We start from the raw sequence: 22,548 nt of genomic DNA on the forward strand, positions 1-22,548 counted from the left end.
GGCTAGACGTGTGCCCTTTCTCTAACGGGTGGTTTGGGTGTGCACTAGTTATCAGAATAGGGGATGCAAGTTCGGGAGCTTGACAGAGCCACACCTTTGTGCAACCCAGGCCCCAGGGGAGGGCTTTGAGGGGCAGTTCCTATGCTAAGATAGAGCCTTCCTAGACTATTCTTACAAAGGGAGTCCCTCTCGCCGCCCTCTTTATCCCTCTTATTTGCCTTTAATTTCTGTCATGCCAGAGTTTCCTCACAACTCAATATAAATTGTAATTTTATTTTTGACTTATTTCTCCCCATTTTCTCCCTCATTCCTACTAAATTCTACGCTCCATTAAAGATCTTGCCTATCTCACTCACAGCAGTACCACACACGCCTAGTCTAGGGAGGGCTCTCAAAGGTCCTTGTGAACCAATAAAGAATGAGATCACGGTGACTATCACGTCTAATTATGCCGTTATAGTTCTTAATCAGGAACCACTAAATAAATGGCACCATATTTGTAGTTTTGCTCCAGTCACTCGTATCATAAAAAGGAGGCAGGAAGTACAAGATGATCTCATTCTCAAAGAATTTATAATCTAGTTTGGGATACAGTCATACCTGCATGCCCATACAAGCACGAGAACCCCACAGAACAAATCATGCACCTGTTTGGGACCTGTTACCTTCTATTGCTTTTACTGTTCCAAGTTCTTTAAAAGATTTAAAATAATGCAATACATCGTATCTCTCACGGAACTCGTCATTTGCTTGGGAGCCAAGACGAGGACGTACGAGGAATTATGGATTGCTGTATAAAACAGATGTAATTATGTTCAAATAATTCTATAGACAATACTAGGTCCCCGATTTCTCCTCTGAGACCCAGTTTCCTCATGTGCAACAGGGGCTTTGCAAAGACCACAATACAAATTATACGAGTCTCTTCTGTAAGCTGATCACATCACAAATCCAACATGTACTAATATTAAAAATCTTCCCAAAGCATACTAAGGTAAACAAGACACAGAAAGTACAAACCAATTTTGATCAAACATTAATTCAAAAGCCTTGACCTTGGTTTTTTATCGTTCCTGCTTAATTGTAACTGCAGCATTCTTAAACGTGAGGGAAAACCCTCATCAGGGTTGTGGAACCAAGGAGCCGTTTCTTGGACCAGAGTGCCGCTATTCACGGTTCACACCTTTTACTGCATTTGAACAAGTGTGTTTAAAGCACTACTTTGTGCTGTGCTACGCGAGGTGGGGAGTAGAAAGCAAGACTCCTTTGCTGACAGGTTCAAGAGACAAAATGCAAACCAATTATAAACAATAATGTACCAAAACAAACTGCATTCCGGCTTCCCTGATGTCAATGCAGAGATACTGAGAGCATTCCAGAAAACAAAATATAAGATCACTTTGTGAGGGTCTCTGGGTCTTAGGTAACGTGTGCCACAGAGACCTGGGGTCTAGCTTCCATCTTTCAAGAGGGATTTTTACTTCTACTTTATTCATTCCTGTATTCCTTGAACTATTTATAAGTTTGTGTAATTTTTATAATCACAAAACTCTCTGGACACATATACACACAACCTCTAGGGAAGTACCAGCCCCCAACATGCAACCATTGTTATAAAGAAGTTTTAGAAGTTTCAGTATGAAAAGGTTAAAATGTATCTGAAAACTTGGAGAATAGATTAGTGGTTGCTAGGAGGCAGGATGGGGGTCAGGGAGAGGACTGTGGCTATAAAAGTGTAACAGGAGGGATCGTTGTGGTAAGAGAACTACTCTATACATTGTATCAATGTCAATATCCTGGTTGTGCTTTATACTATGGTTTGGCAAGATACTGCCATTGGGGGAAAGTGGGTGAAGGACAGAGGAAGCTCTCCATATTATTTCTTACAACTGCATATGAATCTACAATTATCTCCAAAGGAAAGTTTAAACTGTTAGCAACATTATAACTAACTGAATAAAATTGGAATCTATGAGCCCATACTGGTTTACATAAATGGGAGAGAACAAAAACTTTCTCTTACAGCAGCAAGCTAACCAAAAATTGAGAGAGAGAGAAAAAAAGAATTAGAAATTCATCATTTGGCAACAGAGTAATGATTCATTCATCCAAGAAGTATCAATGGATGCTAAGACTAGACATTAAAATTCCATGTAGAATAGAGTATTTTTTACAAAATGTTATTATTACAAAGAAAAAAGCAAAATTTCTTCACGGTGAAGAAATCTGGCAGGCAACACCTTAATGAAGTAATCAAAGTTGACATCACCAGGAAAGGAACAAATCAACCTCACGGGTTACTTGATAGGACACAGTGAGAACCACAGCAGCCCTTCTGTTATTTTACCAAAGTAATATGAATTTAATCATAAAGAAATATTAAACGCACCCAGATTCAGGGACATTCTACAAAATGGCTGACCTGTGATCTCGAAATGTCAAGGTCAGGAATGTCAAGGAAAGACTTAGGGATTGTTCAAGATTGAAGAAGACTCCAGAGATGTGGTAGCTAAATACGGCCAGTGATCCTAGAGTGGAATCTTTCACTGCAAGGGACACGAGTGGAAAAATTGGTGAAACTTGAATGGGGCTGTGAATTAAATGGTAGTTTATCAGTGTTAATTTCCTGATTTTGATGGTTGTATTCGGCTTGTGAAAGAGAATGTTGTCTGTAGGAATCACCCACTATTCAAGGATGACGGGGCATCATGTTGGCGACTTCCAAACGGTTCAGGAAAACGTTCTGTAAATTTGGCAAACGTTGAGATTGTTTCAAAATAAAAATTACGTTGAATATAAAAAATGCAACTGATAATTTTTTCTTCAGTCTAGAGCTTGAGAGATCATGGGATGCCCAACTTCTTCCTCTTCCAACAATACACAGTCAAATGAGAAAGGCAGCATCAGTGAAAATGGAATTCTCTAAATCAGGGATTGGCACAGTTTTTCTGTAAAGGGTCAGCCAGTAAATGCTTTAGACTTCGAGGGATGATCTCTGTTGCAACTATTCAACTCTGCTGTTGTAGTACAAAAAACAGCCATAAACAATAAGCTGGTACAATAAGCTGGTGGGTCTGTATTCCAATAGAGCTGACACTGAAATTTCATATAATTTCCACGTGCTGCAAAATATTCCTCCCCCACACCCCAATCATTTAAGAATGTAAATCTCATCCTTAGTTCATAACAAAAACCGTGGATTCGGCCAATCGGTCTTAGTTTCCTAATCTCTGCTTTAGATTTTAAAATGGTCTTTACATGCCATATCATTAAACAGATAAATAATCAGTAAACATAAGCGTTATGAATTTACGAGAAGAACTACAGAATTTTATGCATAGACTATCAAGGTACAGGTGAATGTTATAGAATGAACACACACTGCTTTGGAAGATTACTGACCCATTTTGGCTCTTAGTTATTTCTACTGTCAGATGATGTCTAAATCCAAGCCCATCCCAACACACACACACATCCCAGTTCTTCTGAAGGGTTGGGGTTTGGTGAAGCTCACTTGGTGTTAAAAGAATTTGTTTCAAGGGGCGCCTGGGTGGCTCAGTCGGTTAAGCGTCTGCCTTCGGCTCAGGGCGTGATCCCAGCGTAATGGGATCGAGCCCCACATCAGGCTCCTCCGCCGGGAGCCTGCTTCTTCCTCTCCCACTCCCCCTGCTTGTGTTCCCTCTCTCGCTGGCTGTCTCTCTCTCTAATAAATAAAATCTTAAAAAAAAAAAAAAAAGAATTTGTTTCAAAATGTCTTGCCATAAAAATGTTCTTCCCTTGGTATAACGAAGGGACCCGATAAAGAAGTGTTTCTACGGTTTTAATCTAGCAGGAGTCACCAGCTGGGTTTAAGAAAAAGGACTAGAGGGGCACCTGGGTGGTTCAGTCAGTTAAGCACCTGCCTTTGACTCAGTTCATGGTCTCAGGGAGCTGCTCAGTGGGGAGTCTGTTCTCCCTCTCCCTCTCCCCCTGGCTCATACTCTCTCTCAAATAAATAAAATCTTTTTTTAAAAGAAGAAAAAGGACTAGAAACAATATCACAGAATAACATTTCAGAAGTTGAAGGACTAGAATAAATTAGAAGGAAGAGAGAGTGGAACCTAATAGTTAATTGGGAAAGAAAATGGGAAAAACAGTAAGACTGATCAATTGTACATCAGCTGAGGTTTTGGGTCTAAGAAATTATGGTTTCACTAATTTAAAAAAGGAAATACATCAGGGGTGGCTAATTTGTGAAGAAGAGTTCTAAGATATCTGATTTCTAACAATCTTACATCCACCGAAATTTAAAGGTTCAGAACTCTCTTCCAAATACCGAGACGTTCATTTGAATAAATGTTTTGTTATCTTTTCCAACATCTTAGCAATATACTGAAACAAATATGATTGGCATATAATTGGAAGATACCTATGACTTTTGTTGTTAAAATCAATAAGCATGAAGGGGCACTTGGGGGGCTCAGTTGATTAAGCACCTGACTCTTGGTTTCCACTCAAGTCATGATCTCATGGGTCTTGAGATCGAGCCCTATGTGGGGCTCCACACTCAGTGGGGAGACTGCTTGAGATTCTCTCTGTCCTTCCCCCCCTCTCTAAAATAAAGAAATCTTAAAAAAAAAAAAAAGAAAAAGAAAAAGAAAAAGAAAAAAATCAATAAGCATGAAGAGCACTGTGATTTCATAAACTCCTAGTGAGAGTTTTTCTTCAAGTCACCAGAAAGTTTTCAGAAAATCACTTTTTCCAAAAGAAACTCACACTAAGAATAAGACTTACTATTACCGACGTTGAAAAGCAGCCGTTACGAGCTGAGGAAGCATATGGTGGCTTCACCTCAAGAGCTCAGAAGCCCTGGTGGCAGGGAAATAAAGTTGTTCACACAAGGCAGGCACCATGCAGCACAAGCTGGAAGACGTCTGAGCAAGAGAAACAGCACTGACCACAACCACACACTGCCAAACACTGACTGAAAATGAATTTATTAAGGTCCAATTAGTATGTTTTTAATTTCAAATAGTCCAGAATATACGCACATGAAAGTCCAAGTTCATTTCATTCACTTCCAACATAAAATGCTCTGTAGTTTGTATAACGAATGTGCAAACACCTTTCTGCCTGCTGGTTCCCCATGTTCTTTTCACCATGGGCGCCGTACAAGTCTGCCCTCTGCTCGAATGCTGACCGAACTGACTTCTTCCTCCCTAGACAAAATGATTCTTCTGGACCTCTTTCTCTTGAACATCCTGCCGACTTTCCCATACCTGCTTCATGACTGTGACTTCACCGGTTACTTTTTCTAACAAACTGGTGCAGTTACGAGATCATCTGGACCATTCGCTGAACAGGTATCACCTACCGCGGGGGCAGTCTACTGGAGGTGATCCCTAAAGAATACACAGTACCCAGTCGCATACTGACACACTCAACCCATTTGCTACAGGTGGGTCCCAAGCCATTTACCACGAAGATCCTCTACTCACTTGGGATGTTTGATGTCTTCGCATGGTCTTCACATCTACATGACAGGTGTGGCCACCAAGAGCGGGACATTGGCTCCTCAAACAAAATTTGGGATTGCTAGACATAGTCGTTAGGGTGTCCTGGTTATTTGTGACAATTGACTGTTTCTAGTCCATCTTGTGATATAAAAAAGTCACTCTCAACTAAAGTGACCACTGCATTTCCTTTGTAAAAAGGCAATTTAACTGGCTTTCCTCTCATTGCCACCCGTGTGGCACAAAGCAGGAAATCCCTTTTTATAAAAGGTAAGAGCATAAAAAGACATTTCACATTTTTAACACACACACAAAAAAATCCTTCATGGGAATATGTCCTAAGTGAATAATCAATTATATGGACAAAGTTGTATGTACACAAAACTTCTGCAGCATTATTTATAGTAGCGAAAATTAGAAATGACCTACGTAGTCAACAGTGGGGGGAATGGTTAAATAAACGGAGTTGCATCCATTAAATGGAATATTATATAGCCATTAAAATTATGTTTTTGTAGAATTTTTAATGCCATAGGAAAATGTGGCAACTCTGCAGTGGAAGAAAAAAAACACTGGTTATAAAATTGTTTATGTACGATCCCAATTATATAAAAAGGTATATAATATACATATTTGCATACACAGGGGGAAAAGCTGTTAATGGTGGTTACTTCTGGGTTGTGATATTACCAGTAATTATTTTTTTCTGTTTTATACATTTCTGTATTTTTCAAGTTTTCTACAATGACTATGTATTATTTTATAATACAGAAAAACACAGGCTATTAAAACATTCCTCTGATGTACTGATTATTAGAATGTACTTGGATATTATAAATAGGTGGGAACAATATTACTGTTGCTTCATCTTCTAGGACTTTTTTTTAGAGTACATTTTCTTTTGGTAAGAAACTTACATTCCCTGTTTAAATGTGTTATAACACTTTGATAAGAAGGTGATATTAAGATTAGAGCATTGTTTCATAACCTAAACTAATACTGGCTTTCACAGCTAGGTTCTTCTATGTCCTAGAAGATTTAAAATCAATACCCTTTTATCTTTTTAAGTAAGGCATACTGCATACATACATGACATGCATGCTTCCCCCCAAATCATTCCAATTTACAGTTTCCCTACACAAGGAAAAAAAATGGAGTTAGGATAGTTTAAAAACAGCCTATAGTCTTCTCCATCACAAGCATGCTGATAGGCATACACATGTTTATTAAATGAAATGTATCCTTTAGAAATAAAAAAGGGAAGCCTGTACGTAGATGAAGTTGTGGATTCAATTGGTCAGAATTTATTCTGACTTGCACCAAACCACACAAAATCGCTGCAAGTCTAGTTAGTGTAGTCTAAACGGACGCTCCGGAGTCTGTTTATGAATTCCATTGCAAGATCTCCACTTTCTACTTTGAAAAGGAATAGGGTTCGAGACGAGGGCTGCCGTGTAAGCTAATTTTCCACATATCTCAGGTCTGGTTGGGTCTAGGGACGAATACTGCCATTGGTTAGTGTTTAAGTACTTGAGTTTTTTCCCTCTCTCTCGCTCCCCACCTTGCCCTGGCATCTGGGGAGGGGGGGCCGTGCTTCTCTCAATCCGTGACGGCTGGCTTCTCCTCGTGGTCGCCCTTCTAAACCACAGAGTGGTCATTGCTGTGAACTCCGGCCAAGATGGTGTGGTTGAGGGAGGAAGCCGAGCGGTCAGAGCCTTCCGCGGGGCCGCTGGCGCCGTCGCTGCGCTGGCAGCAAAGGATCTGCCGGAAGGTGGCGCTCATCTCCTTGTCGCGGTAGGAGTAGATGATGGGGTTCATGGCGGAGTTGAACTCGGCGAGCAGAAGGAAAAATTTCTCGTAGGCCAGGACGTCACACTGTGGACAGCACACATCGAGAAGTAACAAGACCAGTCCGGGAGTCCAGCAGATGATAAAGGCACCTACAAAGGACGGGCACCGAGAAGATTTTAAAAAGAACAAAAAATAGAATTACTAAGCAAAGCAACTGTAATGTGAGATGATTTTGGTTCAACATAAAAATATCAAGATTCAAAGCCACCAGACCATCATCTGAAATGAAATGCTCATTTTCTGGGGGGAAAAAAAACCCAAAAACAAAAAAACGAAAGAAAGTTTTAATGCTAAAATACTTTAATAAAATCTCATTGATTCGGACCCTACTAAAATTGAGTATTTATGAGACAATGGTGATGATTACTTTGAGCAAAACACTGAAGTCGCTAAGCAACTGAGACCTGCAAGACTGCACTGGGGATACACACCTCAACACCTCCGACGGTAGGGATTTTAGTAGAACACTGTTTGGGGGCAAAAGGCAAGCCTGTGACAAATGGCCTTCAATGTTCAATTTAAGGCACAATTTCTGAATTCAGGATGGATAGATTCAAATCCTTGCTTTGCTGTTTAAAAAACTGGGTGATTTTAGGCAATTGTTCAGTTTTTTAATGTGGAAAATAGAAATGATAATATTTGCCTCAGCAGGCTCGTTGTAAGGAGTCAAGGAGTGTTAAGAAAATAATCGTTAAGTATATATTTTAGCAGTAACAACAATAATACTGTTATCATCTGCTCAGTATCATGGGCCTATTTGGAAATAGAAATTTCTAACAATAAGACGGATATTTATTTTTTATTCAACAATCACTTAAAAGGTGCTGTTCTGTACACTTTAAAAATACTAACTCATTTAATCTGTACAACATCATATGAGAGAGAAACCATTATCCCATCATACAGATGAAGGAACTGAGAAAATACTAGGTGATATTCCTGCTTTCTGAACTTAATAAAACTAAATATTTTAAACCAAATTTTACGCTTTAGATGTTAACTAATTTAGATCAACTGTCTTTCTTCCCAACTACTCTGAATTGTTACGATTTTACTAGAACTATCAAAAGAATGGAAATACAGACTATATTCTTAATTTCAGCCGATTTTGATCCTCAAGTCACTCCTTTGGCTCCCAGGGGAAATGGGAAGTTGTGAAACAGCACCAAAATCTACCACCGTGTTACCCCAGGATCTGCTGGGGATCCTCGGCCAAGAGGACATGGGTCAACAGAACCAGGGGGCACCATCACAACCCATTACAGCTCAGCCCATACATGTGATCAGGCTCCATAGCAAACAGACAGGGAACAGGGATGACCCCTGAAGTGCATTTGAACCTCCAGAGGGAAATCACTGGCCTAGGTGGACCCAGGCTTGGACCAGGGTTGTGGATTTGGACCAGCCTCAAGGAGTGAGTTTTGAAAATGTAAACATAGGAGATTTAGTCTCCAAACAGCCCGGTTTTGAATGCGAGCTTTCTTTTTTGAGCCTATTCAGCAGGGAAATGAAAATAAAGGAGAAAAGTACCCCCATAAAGCTCTTTGTTCGAAAACACAAATGTGTATTGGTTTTAAACTGCTGTTCACTTTGAAGACTGTCCAAGGTGCTTCATTTTCTAATAAATACAATACCTTAGACTTTCCTTAGGGAAAAAAAAATATTTCAAATATCAGGAGATAATAGCCAAGGAGCTATTTGAACTTCAAGTAAAAATGTTAATAAAGCATTCATTCCAAGTCCTTGAATTTCCTTGCTTGAAAATCACTTAGAAAGCTAAACATAAAGGGAAATCAAAGGAATGCCTCTTGGGTTTCAGAAATAATGCATTATTCATTGAGAAGCCAGGAAGGGAATTATTCTCAGGGTGGAAAATGCTTGGATGGAAAATGCATGGCCCCATTATTCCATTTACTTGGAAACTAAGAACATGCAGGCCCTCCATGAATGGGAGAGCATTCTTGCAAGTTTCCTTTCCCTTTCTTTTATCAAAGCTCTAATTGAACTCAAATTCAGGACTTGATTAGATACCAGCAACATGCATCTCAACAGATTTATTTTAAATAAAATGATCTTTTTCTCCTCCCGGGCAGCAGAAGGGACTGTCCTATTCTCACAGACTTTAAGCGACAGAATTCAGATACAGTTATTTGTTGTTTATAACTTCTTCCAATTTTTACATTCAAAAAGAGCAAGGTCTTTTCAATAAAAGCCAGAGTCTTGGAAACTAACCCATGGGTCTTATTTTAGATTAAAAAAAAAAAAAAAAAAAAAAAAAAAAAAAGCAAGGAAACTTGTTAGATCAGAGACGGGAAGTGGGAAACACCAGCCTGACCCAGGAGCTAATACATGTGGACGCTTCATTGAGGAACTCAGAGTCCTCTCCCTTCTTCATTGAAAGGAACTGTTTTCAGTACAGTGATCAGGCCCAACCACACAGTCCCAATACTCCGGTTCTTCAACGCTCCGTGAGTAATTCGAGCGACTCACAGTACAGGCCTCAAAAATCAACATCTAAAACCAACCATACAGTTTTGCCTTCTTCTCCCTTCCCTTCCCCTCCACAGAGGTGCCAAGGACAAAATGACCAAAAGTGAATACGGACTACAGAGGGGGAACACGGGGCCTGGAAAATCCCAAGGTGCTGAGGCTTCCAAACAACAGTGACTGGGGCTCCCGCCTGGCTCAGTCAGGAGAGTGTGTGACTCTTGATCTCGGGGTTGTGAGTTTGAGCCCCATGTTGGGTGTAGAGATTACTTAAAAATAACATCTTTAAAAAAAAAAAATAGTGAGTGAAATCAAGTTTGCTCAAATTATGGATTTACCCCCAAGCTTCTAAAAACAAAAACAAACTACATCTAGGCCCGTTTGGTAATAAGAAGCCAACCATAATTCAACTGGGTGATAGGACTTGAGACGTGCATTACGGACCCTATCAACACCTAATCTGTAGAGAGTCAAGTGCACACCTACAGCAGGCTAAGACGAGTAAAAAGGACTTCTATTTCTGCATCAGTAAAGTGGAAAAGTGACAGCTCCCTGCCTACTCCATAGGATGGGGTGAGGATCACATTAAGAAACAACATGTCAAAGCTCTCTGTGCATCCCCTTGACCAGACGACCTACACGCACTGCAGGCAGCATGAGTGAAGGCTGGTGCAGCACAGCACCAGAGCAGATTTCCTCCAAGGGCACCACGTGGAAGCACGTTTTGGACTGGAGAAGACCTGGCATTTCAAAAAGCTCCAAGATGATACCACCCTGTTTATAAGAGAGTCCAAGACCTTGCAGTTGAGTACAAGGAGGATAAGAAGGCAAAGAGAGGAAACGCAGAGAAGCACGGAAGCCCTAAGTCATTCTGAAGGTTCTCACGGGTCAACTCAACACCTATACCAGGATGGCATATAAAATGATGAAGTACTCACTGTTCTGGAAATAGCTTGCATATTTCCAGAACATTTTCCATAGACATATTCCCACAGACCAAGGCATGAACCAAGGAATCGTATGCAACAGTAGGAAAGTAAGAGGAAGCATAAGTCCTTCATGGTTTTTTATTATAAAACCAGGAGCAGAAGTGGCAGAAGATAAGATGTCCAAGGTCACGAAGGCCTTGTGTATCTGGCGAAGACATCTGAAATTTCTCCAGTGTGGCACACTAGTTCTCAGGCCGAGCCACATATTACAAGAGCCCGCAGGGCTTAGAAGACAGAATGATCTTCGCCTATACTTCCTCCATGAGATTTTAATGTCATTGGCCTCACTAGTCAGAGTCTCACGGAATATGGAACACTACCATCGAGTGGAAGAAGAAAATAATCTGGGTAAAAATAAAGACAAAAACATTGGATGTTTCCAAATTCCAGAGGCGAAATAATGAAAGCCTAAATCGGGGCAGTGGCAATGGGGGTGAGTATGAAAGGATCAGTAAAGTATTTAGGAGATGGACTGCACGAAATGGGTAAGAGAAGAAGAGCCTGGGTGTGACTCCTAGATTTTCCATTGGGGTGAAGGAAAAACACTGCTACCTTTCACGAAGGAGGAAACACAGGAAAGAGGGTTGATGGGGGTTTTCTGAGGGGAGATGAGGAGAACAAAGAGGATGACCTCGAGGTCACCGATCTGGGTCTGAGGCACCTGCCGGACTTCAGATGCAGACGCCTTCAGGACGTGGCAGGTGCAACGGCAGGCTGAGTCCTGGGAAACGGTCTCCTAGCACGCTGAACGAGAGCGGATACATTCTGCACTTTCTGCCGATGGTACAAGTAACACGGGGAGAGGGATAGTCAAAAAGTATCTGTGGGTTAGGATAAAATAGCTGAAGTTGCTCTTCTCAGAGCAAGCTTCATTCCCTTCCTACACCTCTGTCAGATCAATCTGTGAGGGCCCCGTGCCCACAAAGACGGAAGGAGAGGTGCTGGCATGCGGATGGAAAAAGCAGGAGGAAGGAGGCTGTTTCGGAACAACGGGTCACAGCTGCAGAACCAGATCGTATTACCACACCTTCCCTCAAAGCTACACGACCTCACCAGCTCAATAATGCTTACCATCTGGTCTCACAACTAGAGTCTTTTTTCTAGAGTGCCTTTTCCCTAACTAGTTGAACTCTGCTTGCATACGGAACATCAGAACCAAAGTGAAAGAGAGAAAGTCTTTGACAGAGAAGACCGGAAGGGAGAGAGCTCAAGGTTTCTGATGAAGAAAAACCAGACAACATTTCCAGTCTGGCTGGCAAATTTGTGTTTTTACCAAAAAAACACAACCCAGACATCCCGCAGATCTGAAACAAGTCAAGGTTATCTCAGTTCCACACCTGTGCTGTGTTCCAGCCGATCTCTTCTTTGGCCTCGCTCTTCTCGTTTTCTCAAAGGATCTAAGAAACAGTCTACTCTCAGGAGCTTGTGTTAGAGGTTGAAGGGGAATATAAGTGTTCAAATACATACACTCCTTCCAGTGCCACTAAATTGTGTATCCCAGAATTCAGTCCAATTTCTGTAGCTATGTTATGATTTCTCTATTAAGGTACACATAAACAACTGGCTAAGAAATCCTTCTAAACTATCTTAAAAAAGGCTATGTTAGATGATAGACCACAGGTTAAACAGCTTATTCCTGGGTCTAGCAGTCAAGGGGTCATTGCAATGGAGATATAAATGACTCTCTGAAATTAAAGTTTTTTCTACAAGAGTAACCTAGATTATTTATAAGATCCATTTCCTAGAACACTGAGAAGTTAAAGTGCTTCTACTTCCTCATGGTCATAGTAAATGCTTCATACATTTAAAGTTGCACGATTTCATTCATCGTGTGATGTACTCTAATGTTTCCTTCACTCCTGAGAGCGTGTTTATCCTTTAAGGAAGGACTTAGCACCATACAGACCCTCGGGGCGCCTGGCTGGCTCAGAGTGTGGAACGTGCAACTCTTGATCTCTGGGTTGTGAGTTTGAGCCCCACACTGGGTATTTAGATTACATTAAAAAAATCTTAAACAACAACAACATATAGATTTCAAAGCAGAACAGAATCGTCATTATGTTTTCTTTTGAATATTCCTGGATAAAAGCTTTAGCTAATAACTGTCTTTAGCAACGCAATGCTGTATTTCCAATACACAGGAGAACGCCACCCCCACCTCGCTTCGGTATTTGATGCTCTCCTCGACGTTGAACACAGAGTATCATGCACACACCTGCTCCATATCCTACAACAGACTGTAAATCTCATCCTGAAACTGGACATTGGAAAGCACATGCTGAAGTGGCTTGCAGGCCAGCATCGCCTCTTATAGAACATCTGAGCTTGACAACAGCCGGGAGAAACCAGTTCTCCGTGGCTACAGCCCTAGCCAAGTAAGCAATACCTTTCATCTGCCTGTTCCAACAGACTCCTAACCAATTCCTCTTCCTCCATGCTTCTTCCCCAAAGAATGGCCAGAGTGCTCTTTCATAAGCATGGATCAATTCATATTACACCACTTGCCTCCTTAAAATCCTACAAAGGCTTTCTTCTTGAAATCCTTACTGTGATCTGTAATGCCCCATAGGACTGGCCCCCGCCAGTCTCTTCTACCTCATCTCGTTCCACTCATCCCTCATTCACTAGATTCTAATCACATGCACCAAATTCATTTCTGTCTCAGGACCTTTGCATTTATGATTCCTTCACCTTGGAACACTCCTTCTGGAGACCTTCCCATCTACTCATTTACTATTAAATATCACTTCCTCAAAAGCTCTCCCTGGTTATCCTAACTAATGGGGCACACCCTCCCCACTACACTCGCTCATGTTTTGTCATCTTCCTAGTGCTTATCTATACCCAACATTCTCTTGATACATTTTCTATCTTCCTTCTTTCTACCTTCCTTCCTCTATCTGAGAAGGTCAGCTTTGTGAAGGAAGTAAATGCAGTCTCTGTCGTGTCTGGATCTCCAGCTCTAGAACAGTAGCAGGCACACAGTGGACATTTAATGTATCTGTCACACATGTAACTGCCCAACAGACAGATCCAAAACAAGGAAAATTAATTAGTAATAAAGTCACTGAATAAGGTTTGGAAAAGAAACATTGATGCCAGCAGAATGCAAGGTCTTCGAAAAGGTGCTACAACGCATTCCACAGGGCATGAGGTGGACCCTAGAGGCAAAAGTCTCACCATATCCGCATTGGTTACTGTAATGTAAACAAGTCTGTTGTTAACAATCCTGATGGATATCAGATTATCTATGGAATCTCCGGAGTTCTGGAGAAACATGTTGGGTCAGTAATATAGGCTGCTGCTGCCCCTTCAGACCCCGGATTCTGCAGTAGCTACCTCGAAAAATCACTCATGGACCTGACACACCTTTGTGTTAATCCCTCAGAACTCACAGTTCCATGCAGAGGCATCTGACAGGCTGTGATTAGGTCTCATACCCATGCTCTAGCAATCGGGGAGCGGGGAGAGAGAATATATTCTACCCCTTGACATATAATGTCTTACCATGTTTTTAGAATATAAAGTACACTTCTAACCACTTACCATCATCATCAGTATCCATGCATAATATTAAATGTGAATATTCACCACACTTTCCAAGTGTCATGCTTGTACTGGTGTGTTGCTTTCACACACTCATGTCTTGATAATTTATAATAGTTTGCTTACCTCAAGGAAGACTCATAATTTATGAGAGGATAAGGATAATTCTCATTAATTTTTCTTCCTAGCATAGTGTAACAGCTGCTTTCCTTTCAGTGATTGATGTCAAAATAATGGTATGAAACTAATTCCTTAAATTATTACATCTTTTTTCCCTTATGGAAAATTTGGAAAAATATAAATAGGAAATTTTAAAACCTGCATTCTAGAGATACATTAGTATATGATCCTGCACTTTTAAAGCGTCGTTTCTTTTTAATTCTCAATGTGGGCCTTTTTTCTGATTGCATGTGAAATTAACATGGAATGACTGTTTATTAGTGATGGGGAAGGGAAGGGAAGTAGATCTTTTATCTTGAGGAACATTATTTTGTTATCTGATTGGTGTTTTTATGTAGTGATGTACCCTAATTTGGTCAATACAATATCCCCTTGAGTCAGTGAGGATATTAACTATAATTTATTTGAAGCTGTTTCGTGTTTCCTGGAGGACTTCCCTTTCACTGTAAGACACTGCAGGACATGCAAATCCATGGCAGGGACAGCACGCTTCCTGGAATGTGCGTTCACCATGCAGGCGACTTTCCTGAATAGGGGACCCCCTGGGAAGTCAACTGCCATCAGAGCCAGCTTTGTCCTATCCCTAAAATATCCAGTGATGCCATCTAACGGGTAGGCAAAATGCTGTATGAAAGTTCTTATCTAGGAACAGTGAATATGAGGTTGCAGTAATGCTCAAATAATACAGAAAGAGCATGGCCATCTTGTTAGCTTCAAATTCTAAGAAATTAAGAGACAGCTAGTCAACTAAAGATGCAATGAGTTATAGGTCCTTACACAGCCACAGCCACACCCCACTTCCAGCTGTAGCTAATATTCTCCCAGAGTAGTATAGGACCCCTAAGGTCTCTATAAGCAGACAAAACAGGATATGCTTGAATTTACTTTCAACAAAACCAGTGCATATGAAACTATGTTAAAATGGATCATCATCTCTCCCCTTCCTCCCTACACATGTTTTCTGACTTCTACCCAGCTCTGTCTTGGGGTGAACTAGCTAAGGATAAGACTGGCTCACCAGAGCACTACCACCCACTATAACCACAAAACAGTACTCCTCCAAATACCTACCAAAGCATTTGCATGACAGATTTCAAATTTACAAAAATAAATACAATTTATCTGTATGTACATACACACACCAGAGGAATGCATACATAACATGTGTATATGTGTGTGCATGGAAATACACACACACACATATTCATACCCACATATAGAACAGTCATTGCATTTTAGTGTCTTTAAAAAAAAAAAACCAATGAGATTTATTTTCTTTCACATAAACTCTGAGACCCAAACAAAAAGGATGCCACTTAACACAGTCTTCACATAGAAAATAATTCACCATTCTCAGAAGAGTGAAATCTGTTTTGCCTTCTAAGCCTAGTGATTGCAAATTTTTTAAAAAGCAAACTTCACCCCTTATTTTTGAAAATGATAAGTCTTAAATCTCACTGAAAATCCATGTTGTCAACTCCAGACCAACATCAACTCAGAAAGTGATACTAAACATATTGCATGACTGTGGTCCAGCTGTTACCAAGGTAATTTGCATAATATTTATTCCTTTAAAAAGATAAATAAAATCCACCCCCCAGAATCTTTCCCTAGCAAAAGTTCAACATAAACAAGGAATTTATAATCAGTTTTGCAACATAAACAAGGAATTTATAATTGGTTTTGCAACATATTTAATTTTTCCTCTATGAATTAAGATTCTCCCAAAATGATGCAAGTCTGCAAAATGAGTACTAAAATCTGGTTGAAAATATTCACAGAATGTAGCTGATGACAGAATCCTATGGATTTTATTCTTTACAGTTCATGAACTACTGGCATGGATCAGCAAGACATGTATTACTCAAGAGACAAACTTCAAGGACAAAGAAATGTAACGAAAATTTCATTTATAATTCATATCCTTACTAACAAAATGGGGGGGGGGATTTAACCTAAAAGCAAATTCAGAAAATTTTGTGAAATATTCTTGCAACCTAAAAATATTTTAAAATTATGTGTATAAATATACATATATGTATATGCGTATATACATTTTTTAATAGCCAAAAGAGATGAAAAGAATAACAGCAGAAATGGTAAATACAATTGTTCTTTTCGATACTGGCTATCCTCCTACAGTTGCTAAATGTTCTGGATTGATATTTATAAAGCACAGATTCTTGGCAAAATAGGAGGGAGACAGTCTGTTCTGCTAGAATAGGATAGCTGTGTGCCTAAGAGAGCTCTCATTATCAAAAACTTTTAAGTTAAAAAAAAAAGTTATAAAAGCAATCATTCAATTGGAAAGTGGGGATTTAGGCTAAAGAGTTCCAGATTTAAAATCATAAACATATTTTTCTACATGAATTTCAATTATTTTTAACTACAAGTTCTGAGCAAAATAGTGGTTGCTCAAAACTAAACAAGATTAAATATCACAAGGCAAATTCCAAGACATAAATCCTGGACAAAAGTCTATCGGTTCTTAAAAAAAAAAAAAAAAAAAAAAGTCTATCGGTTCTAAAGCCTTCAAAAGAAACTGCAACAATATCACTTCTGGGAATTTGTCGTATAGATATACTTACACACAATACAATTGCGTACGTGCAAGGAATTCTTTGCAGCCTTTTAAATTTTAATTCCAGTATAGTTAACATAGAGTGCTATATTAGTTTCAGGTGTACAATATAGTGATTCAACAATTCTAGACATTACTCAGTGCTCATCACGGTAAGGATACTCTTACTCCCCATCCCCATTTCACCCACCCCCCGCCCACCCCCCCTCTGGTGACCAACAGTTTGTGCTCTGTAGTTAAGACTATTTCTTGATTTGTCTTTGTTTTTCTTTGTTCGTTTGTTTCTTAACTCCACCTATGGGAGAAATCATATGGTATTTGTCTTTCTCTGACTGATTTCACTTGGCATTATAGCTTCTAGCTCCGGCCATGTTGTTACAAATGGCAAGATTTTATTCTCTTCTATGGCTGAGTAATATTCCATTGTGTATAGACATACCACTTCTTCTTCATCCATTCATCAACCAATGGTCATTTGGGCTGCTTCCAAAATTTGGCTATTGTAAATGCTGTTGCAATAAGCATAAGGGTGCGTATATCTTTTCAAGTTAGTGTTTTCATATTCTTTGGGTAAATACCCAGTAGTGGAATTACTGGATTATGTGGTGATTGTATTTTTAATTTTTTGAGTAACCTCCATACTGTTTTCCGTAGTGGCTTCGCCAGTTTGCATTCCCACCAACAGTGCACAGGGGTTCCTTTTTCTCCACATCCTCGCCAACACTTGTTTCTCGGCACTGTTTATTTTAAAAATAAGAAATAGTCTAGGTAACCACAGGTAAAGAAGTAAAATAAATTACATTGTATTCATAGAGGAGAATCCTTTTCAACTTTTTAAAGTAATTAAGATATTCTATCCTGACTGATACCAAATGAGCTCCAAGATACACTGTCAAGTTAAAAAAAAAAAAAAGAGAAATATGTATAATATGCTATCAATTATGCTTTAACAACAGCAACCAAAAAAGCATGTGCAAATACAAATACAGATGCCCTATAATAAGCCTCAACTGAAGCTATCAAATTTTAAAAATGTTTAGAACATGAAATTATAAACATGATACTTGCATGTTTTATTTGAACTTAAAATACCAATTTGTTTTCTCATTTGCCAATCCTTTCATAGAGAGCCAAGGCTCTATATGGGAATACGGGCCTGCTAATTGGAGCTCTGCACCATCTTCCACACAAAGCCACACCAATAAAGCCTCACTTATTACTTCCAAATTGGCTCCTTCGAGGTGGAGTCAAAACTTTAAAATTCTTGTAAAGCAGTTTGAATGCAAAAATCTTGCAGATTTTTTATGGTTTTCTCCAAACTTAGTTTTGTCATCAGCAAATCTAAAGCAATTTCTTTTGCAACTTGCTTTCATTAAATATTAACAAAATATCCACCTTAGTTTTCCCAGAAACATCTTGTTGGACTCATTTTTATCCAATACTATAATGTTTAGTTATTCTATTATTATAATAACCTGGCCTGAACAGCTTTAGGAGCAAAAACCAATTGATTCTTGGTAACTGTCAGGAGCTGAATTACTTGGCCTTAAGGCTACAGTCTACTAGCTTTCTTTTTTATTCATCTACATATATGTGTATACTATATGTCAGGTGCTCTCCTAGGTACTGGGGATACGACAGTGAATCAGAAAGAAAGAAATCTCTCCTCTCACTGAGCTGAGGTTCTAAAAGGGATGTGAAAGACAACACAATAAATAAAATCTCTTTTAGAGGGGGATAGCATTTGGAAACTGGGAGAGCAGGTGTGGAGGCAAGGAGAGCAACTGAAGGCTCATGCAGAAATCCAGACAAGAGACAGTGATGGCTTTGACCGTGGGAAGGTGATCACAGATGTATGCTGATGGTCAAGCTTATCTCATTTGCTAATAGAATGGATGCTGGAGAGAGAGAGAGAGAGAGAGGAGTCAGGAAGTCTGCAAGCAACTGAAATAAAGGATTTAGCACCAAAGAGGTCACTGATGAGAGTTCAGTGGGTCTTGAGGATGAGAGCCTGACTGGAGTGGATTCAAGAGTGAACAGGAGAAACTGGATACTGCAAGAATAGACAATGCTTTTAGGCAGCTGTGCTGTGGATGAGAGAAAAGGGACTATTGGCATTAATTGTTATGTTTCACCAGATTTTTATTAACAACCATGTTGGTAAAGATAAAGTTAATAGTCTATACCCTGTGTGTGTGTGCACATATGTGCATACCCGTCCCATGCTCATGTACAGAGTATTTTTAGAATGCTACATCAAACATTGATTACTGTCAAGTATATGTAAACGGTACCCTTTAAAAATGTGCAGTTTGTTATATGCCAATTATCCTTCCACAAAGGGGAAAGGGGAGTGGGAGGGAAGAGGAAAAGTGATTGAGATGAAGAAAGAGATTGACCAAGACTAGCACCGACCATCTTTAGTCTCTTCTTTCCCATCCACTGGCAGGAAGCCCACGTCCGGCCTGCTCGGAACCACGCGGTCAGCCTAGGGGTGCAGGCTTCGTGCTGGGGAGGTGCACGGCTGTCCCGCACGGCCTGTGGTTTGGTGGTTGAGTCCTCTGATGCAGGAATGAAGAGTGAGCAAGCCCCTCTGACTTCAGAACGAAAGCTCATCAGTGTTAAATATGATGTTCTTATCTTAAAAAGAAGAGCTAGCAGACTGGGGACGATTTAAAATCCTATTAATGATGGGATGAGTGATCAATAAATGGGCACACCCGTACAGTGTTGACAGGAAAGTCACTGGACAATCTTTCGAAGGGCCTTTTGGCAATGTCCACATTTAAAATGTCCTCTTCCATCTAACGAGCCCAAAATGTATCATCCAGAAATATTTGAAGCAGCACATAAAATTTATGAATACGGAATGTTCAATGAAGCACCATTTGTGGTGGTAGCAAATCATAAATTTCAACAGCCAGCAATATTATAAATAAGTGGAGTAGGAAACAGCCAGCAGACAGACAGACATTGCTCCACGTAGGTATTTACCCACATAGGAAGATACGCACGCTATATATCTGTGAAGTTACACCACACACCATTCCATTTATTATAAAATTGCAATAGGTACTTCTGTGCATACATGCTCCACACACATTACAAAAAGTCTAGAAAGACACACACCAAATCATTAACAGCAGTTACCTTGAAGGCTCAGGGTGGTGGGAGTGTAGATTTTAAATGTTAATGTCAATATCTTTGTAATTTTCAGTTTCCTTACAAGGAGCATATTTAATTGTTAAGGGAATAGGGGACGATATTCAGGCATTAGTCCCACGGCACTCAAGAAGCTAGTTGTGGAAAGGAAGACAGATTGAGGTTTCTTAGGGATAACATTTTGTTCAATCTCCCATGCTGTGTGATTTGGAGGACTTTAAGGGTGTATATTCATATATTTGTGGACAAGCGATAGGCCTGAGGTCACGCACTGTGCCTTTCCCTTACTAGTGGTGTGACATTGGACAGCTTCATCAATCCTGCAGAGCCTTAATTCCCTTCTGTGAGGACTGAAGGAGACTACCACTAGACTAACAGGCCACCTGAGAAACTCCCCTCATTTTTTTCTTCTCTCGTCCTCCTTCAGGAAAAACCCAAGGAGTAAACCCACAAGAAATAGAGATATTTGGACTGAACTATCATTGGTTCTCCAGGCCTAGAAGTAGCAAAGTGGGGAGCTGCACTGACTTCACCCCAGCCACAGACTGACCACAGGCTGTCTTCTTCTTCCTGTCTGAGAAATTTCTGAAGGCTCCCACCGGCGTTTCTTGATGGGCTCTCAAATTGTAGGACCGATCCTCTTTCTACTTTAAGTGTTAAGTCAATTAAGTATTTTCTTTTAGTTTCTTCCTTTTAGGCCCTATCTCATTTGAAAAAGGATTTGAGCTAAGAGACAAATTGGTAAAAAGTTGAAGGGATCCTTGACTTTACTGTGCTTCAGACAGAGAACAATTGCTAAACAGTAATGGGCTACCTTGGCCTTGGTACGCTGTTCTAGGGGTTCTAGAAAAGGATGAAATCCTGGCTCTGGAGAGCCTGGGAACCCAGTAAAAGAAAAAAGGTGACTCTCTCGTCTAAGCTTGCTCAGAGCTCTGGAGCAGGGACGCAGCTGCCCGCAGCCCAGCCTAGTGGAGTTTCTGGGCAGCTTGCTTCAAGTTTTTCCGGGGCAGACGCTGGGGCCTGGCTACTTGACAGTGTGGGCCCCCAATCAAGAAGGGCAGGACTGAGATGCACCCCCCCTCCCCGTCAAGGCCCAAGGCAGAGGCCAGATTCCTAGCTGGGAAACTGGATGAGAGGGACTTGTTTTTTTAATGACAGGGCGGGACCCAGCTGAGTTTGAGGAAAACAGAAAAGGCAGGGAGGGAACTTCTTTAGGGAGTGGACACAGGCCTCATATTTCTGTTTTCTCATAGGTTACAGCTTAGGAGGGGAGTGGGGGACTTGTTGGGCTGCCCCAGCCTCCTCTGTGGGCTTGGCACCCACCCTCCTGAGACAGTCGGGCTGCCGACACAGGGGGTGTGCTGAGGGAATTCCAGCACAGGCTAGTTTTGGCTAATGAGGGGGAAAAAAACCAGATAAAAAATAATTTTCTAAGAAATAGAGCAGCCACAGTACTGAACCAAAGGAAGCCGAGAGGAGCTGGCCATTTCTGTCGCTCTCCTCAGACAGAAAAATGCCTTCAGGGAAGAGACAAGCTGTGCTGATTCATCTGCCCACCTGTAGCTCGAAAGGGTTAGTCAACCGCCCGCTTCCGGTTTACCCTGGCGCGAGAGACGGGCTTTCCCAAGTTAACCCAGGGACGTGATGCCCATGAAGAGCCCCCGTCCCCTTTGGGATGAGTCTTGTTACCACTTAAGATTTAAAACTCTGCTGATACCTTCCAGGGCTCTCATTTTTCATAAATATTACCATCTGCTTCCTGTTAACAAACCTTTATTTTTCAGATACCTGCTATATCTTCCACTCTTTTGTGGTCTTTTGAGCTTAACTACGTAAAGTGTTGAGGTGCAATTACACCTTTTAAACACATTTTTACGCCGTATCTTTTATAATGCCTGATTGAACTTACCAGGGACAACCTACACATGGAACATTATAAAGGCGTCTCAGGATGTGAAATTGAATTTTGTAGTCTGTACCTAAGTATTTGATTTTTTTTTTTAAATTTCCCCTCGTGTTTCCTGCTTTAAAAACAAAGAATTGCACAGTAGGATGGAATTATAGAAGACTAGAAAGTTCCAAAAAGATGAAACTATTATAATAGTAAAATAAGAGCGAGATTCATAGATTGAAGACTTCTAGAATCAGGAACCACATGCACATTTAACAAATACATAATACATCTAAACATGGCTTAGAAGTGGGGGGCTGGGTTCAGTAACTTGTACATCAATATGCAACTTTTTAACGCAATGTTTCT

The 22,548-nt window shown here is 40.4% G+C and overlaps 1 protein-coding gene across 12 annotated transcripts in view; it reads right to left on the bottom strand.

Annotated features, from left to right (window-relative positions):
• Window positions 1-4,957: 4,957 nt before the first annotated feature.
• The window catches only part of LPAR1 (lysophosphatidic acid receptor 1), a 128,071-nt gene continuing 110,480 nt past the window's right edge, over window positions 4,958-22,548 (bottom strand). For all 12 annotated transcript variants that reach the window (XM_048223055.2, XM_048223068.2, XM_048223058.2 and 9 more), the window contains one exon: window positions 4,958-7,432. In XM_048223055.2, coding sequence (XP_048079012.1) covers window positions 7,131-7,432 — 302 coding nt within the window. In that variant the 3' untranslated portion in view covers window positions 4,958-7,130. The remainder of the gene's footprint in view (window positions 7,433-22,548) is intronic.

The sequence above is a fragment of the Ursus arctos genome, unplaced genomic scaffold (assembly GCF_023065955.2).
Source record: "Ursus arctos isolate Adak ecotype North America unplaced genomic scaffold, UrsArc2.0 scaffold_18, whole genome shotgun sequence".
NCBI lineage: Eukaryota > Metazoa > Chordata > Mammalia > Carnivora > Ursidae > Ursus > Ursus arctos.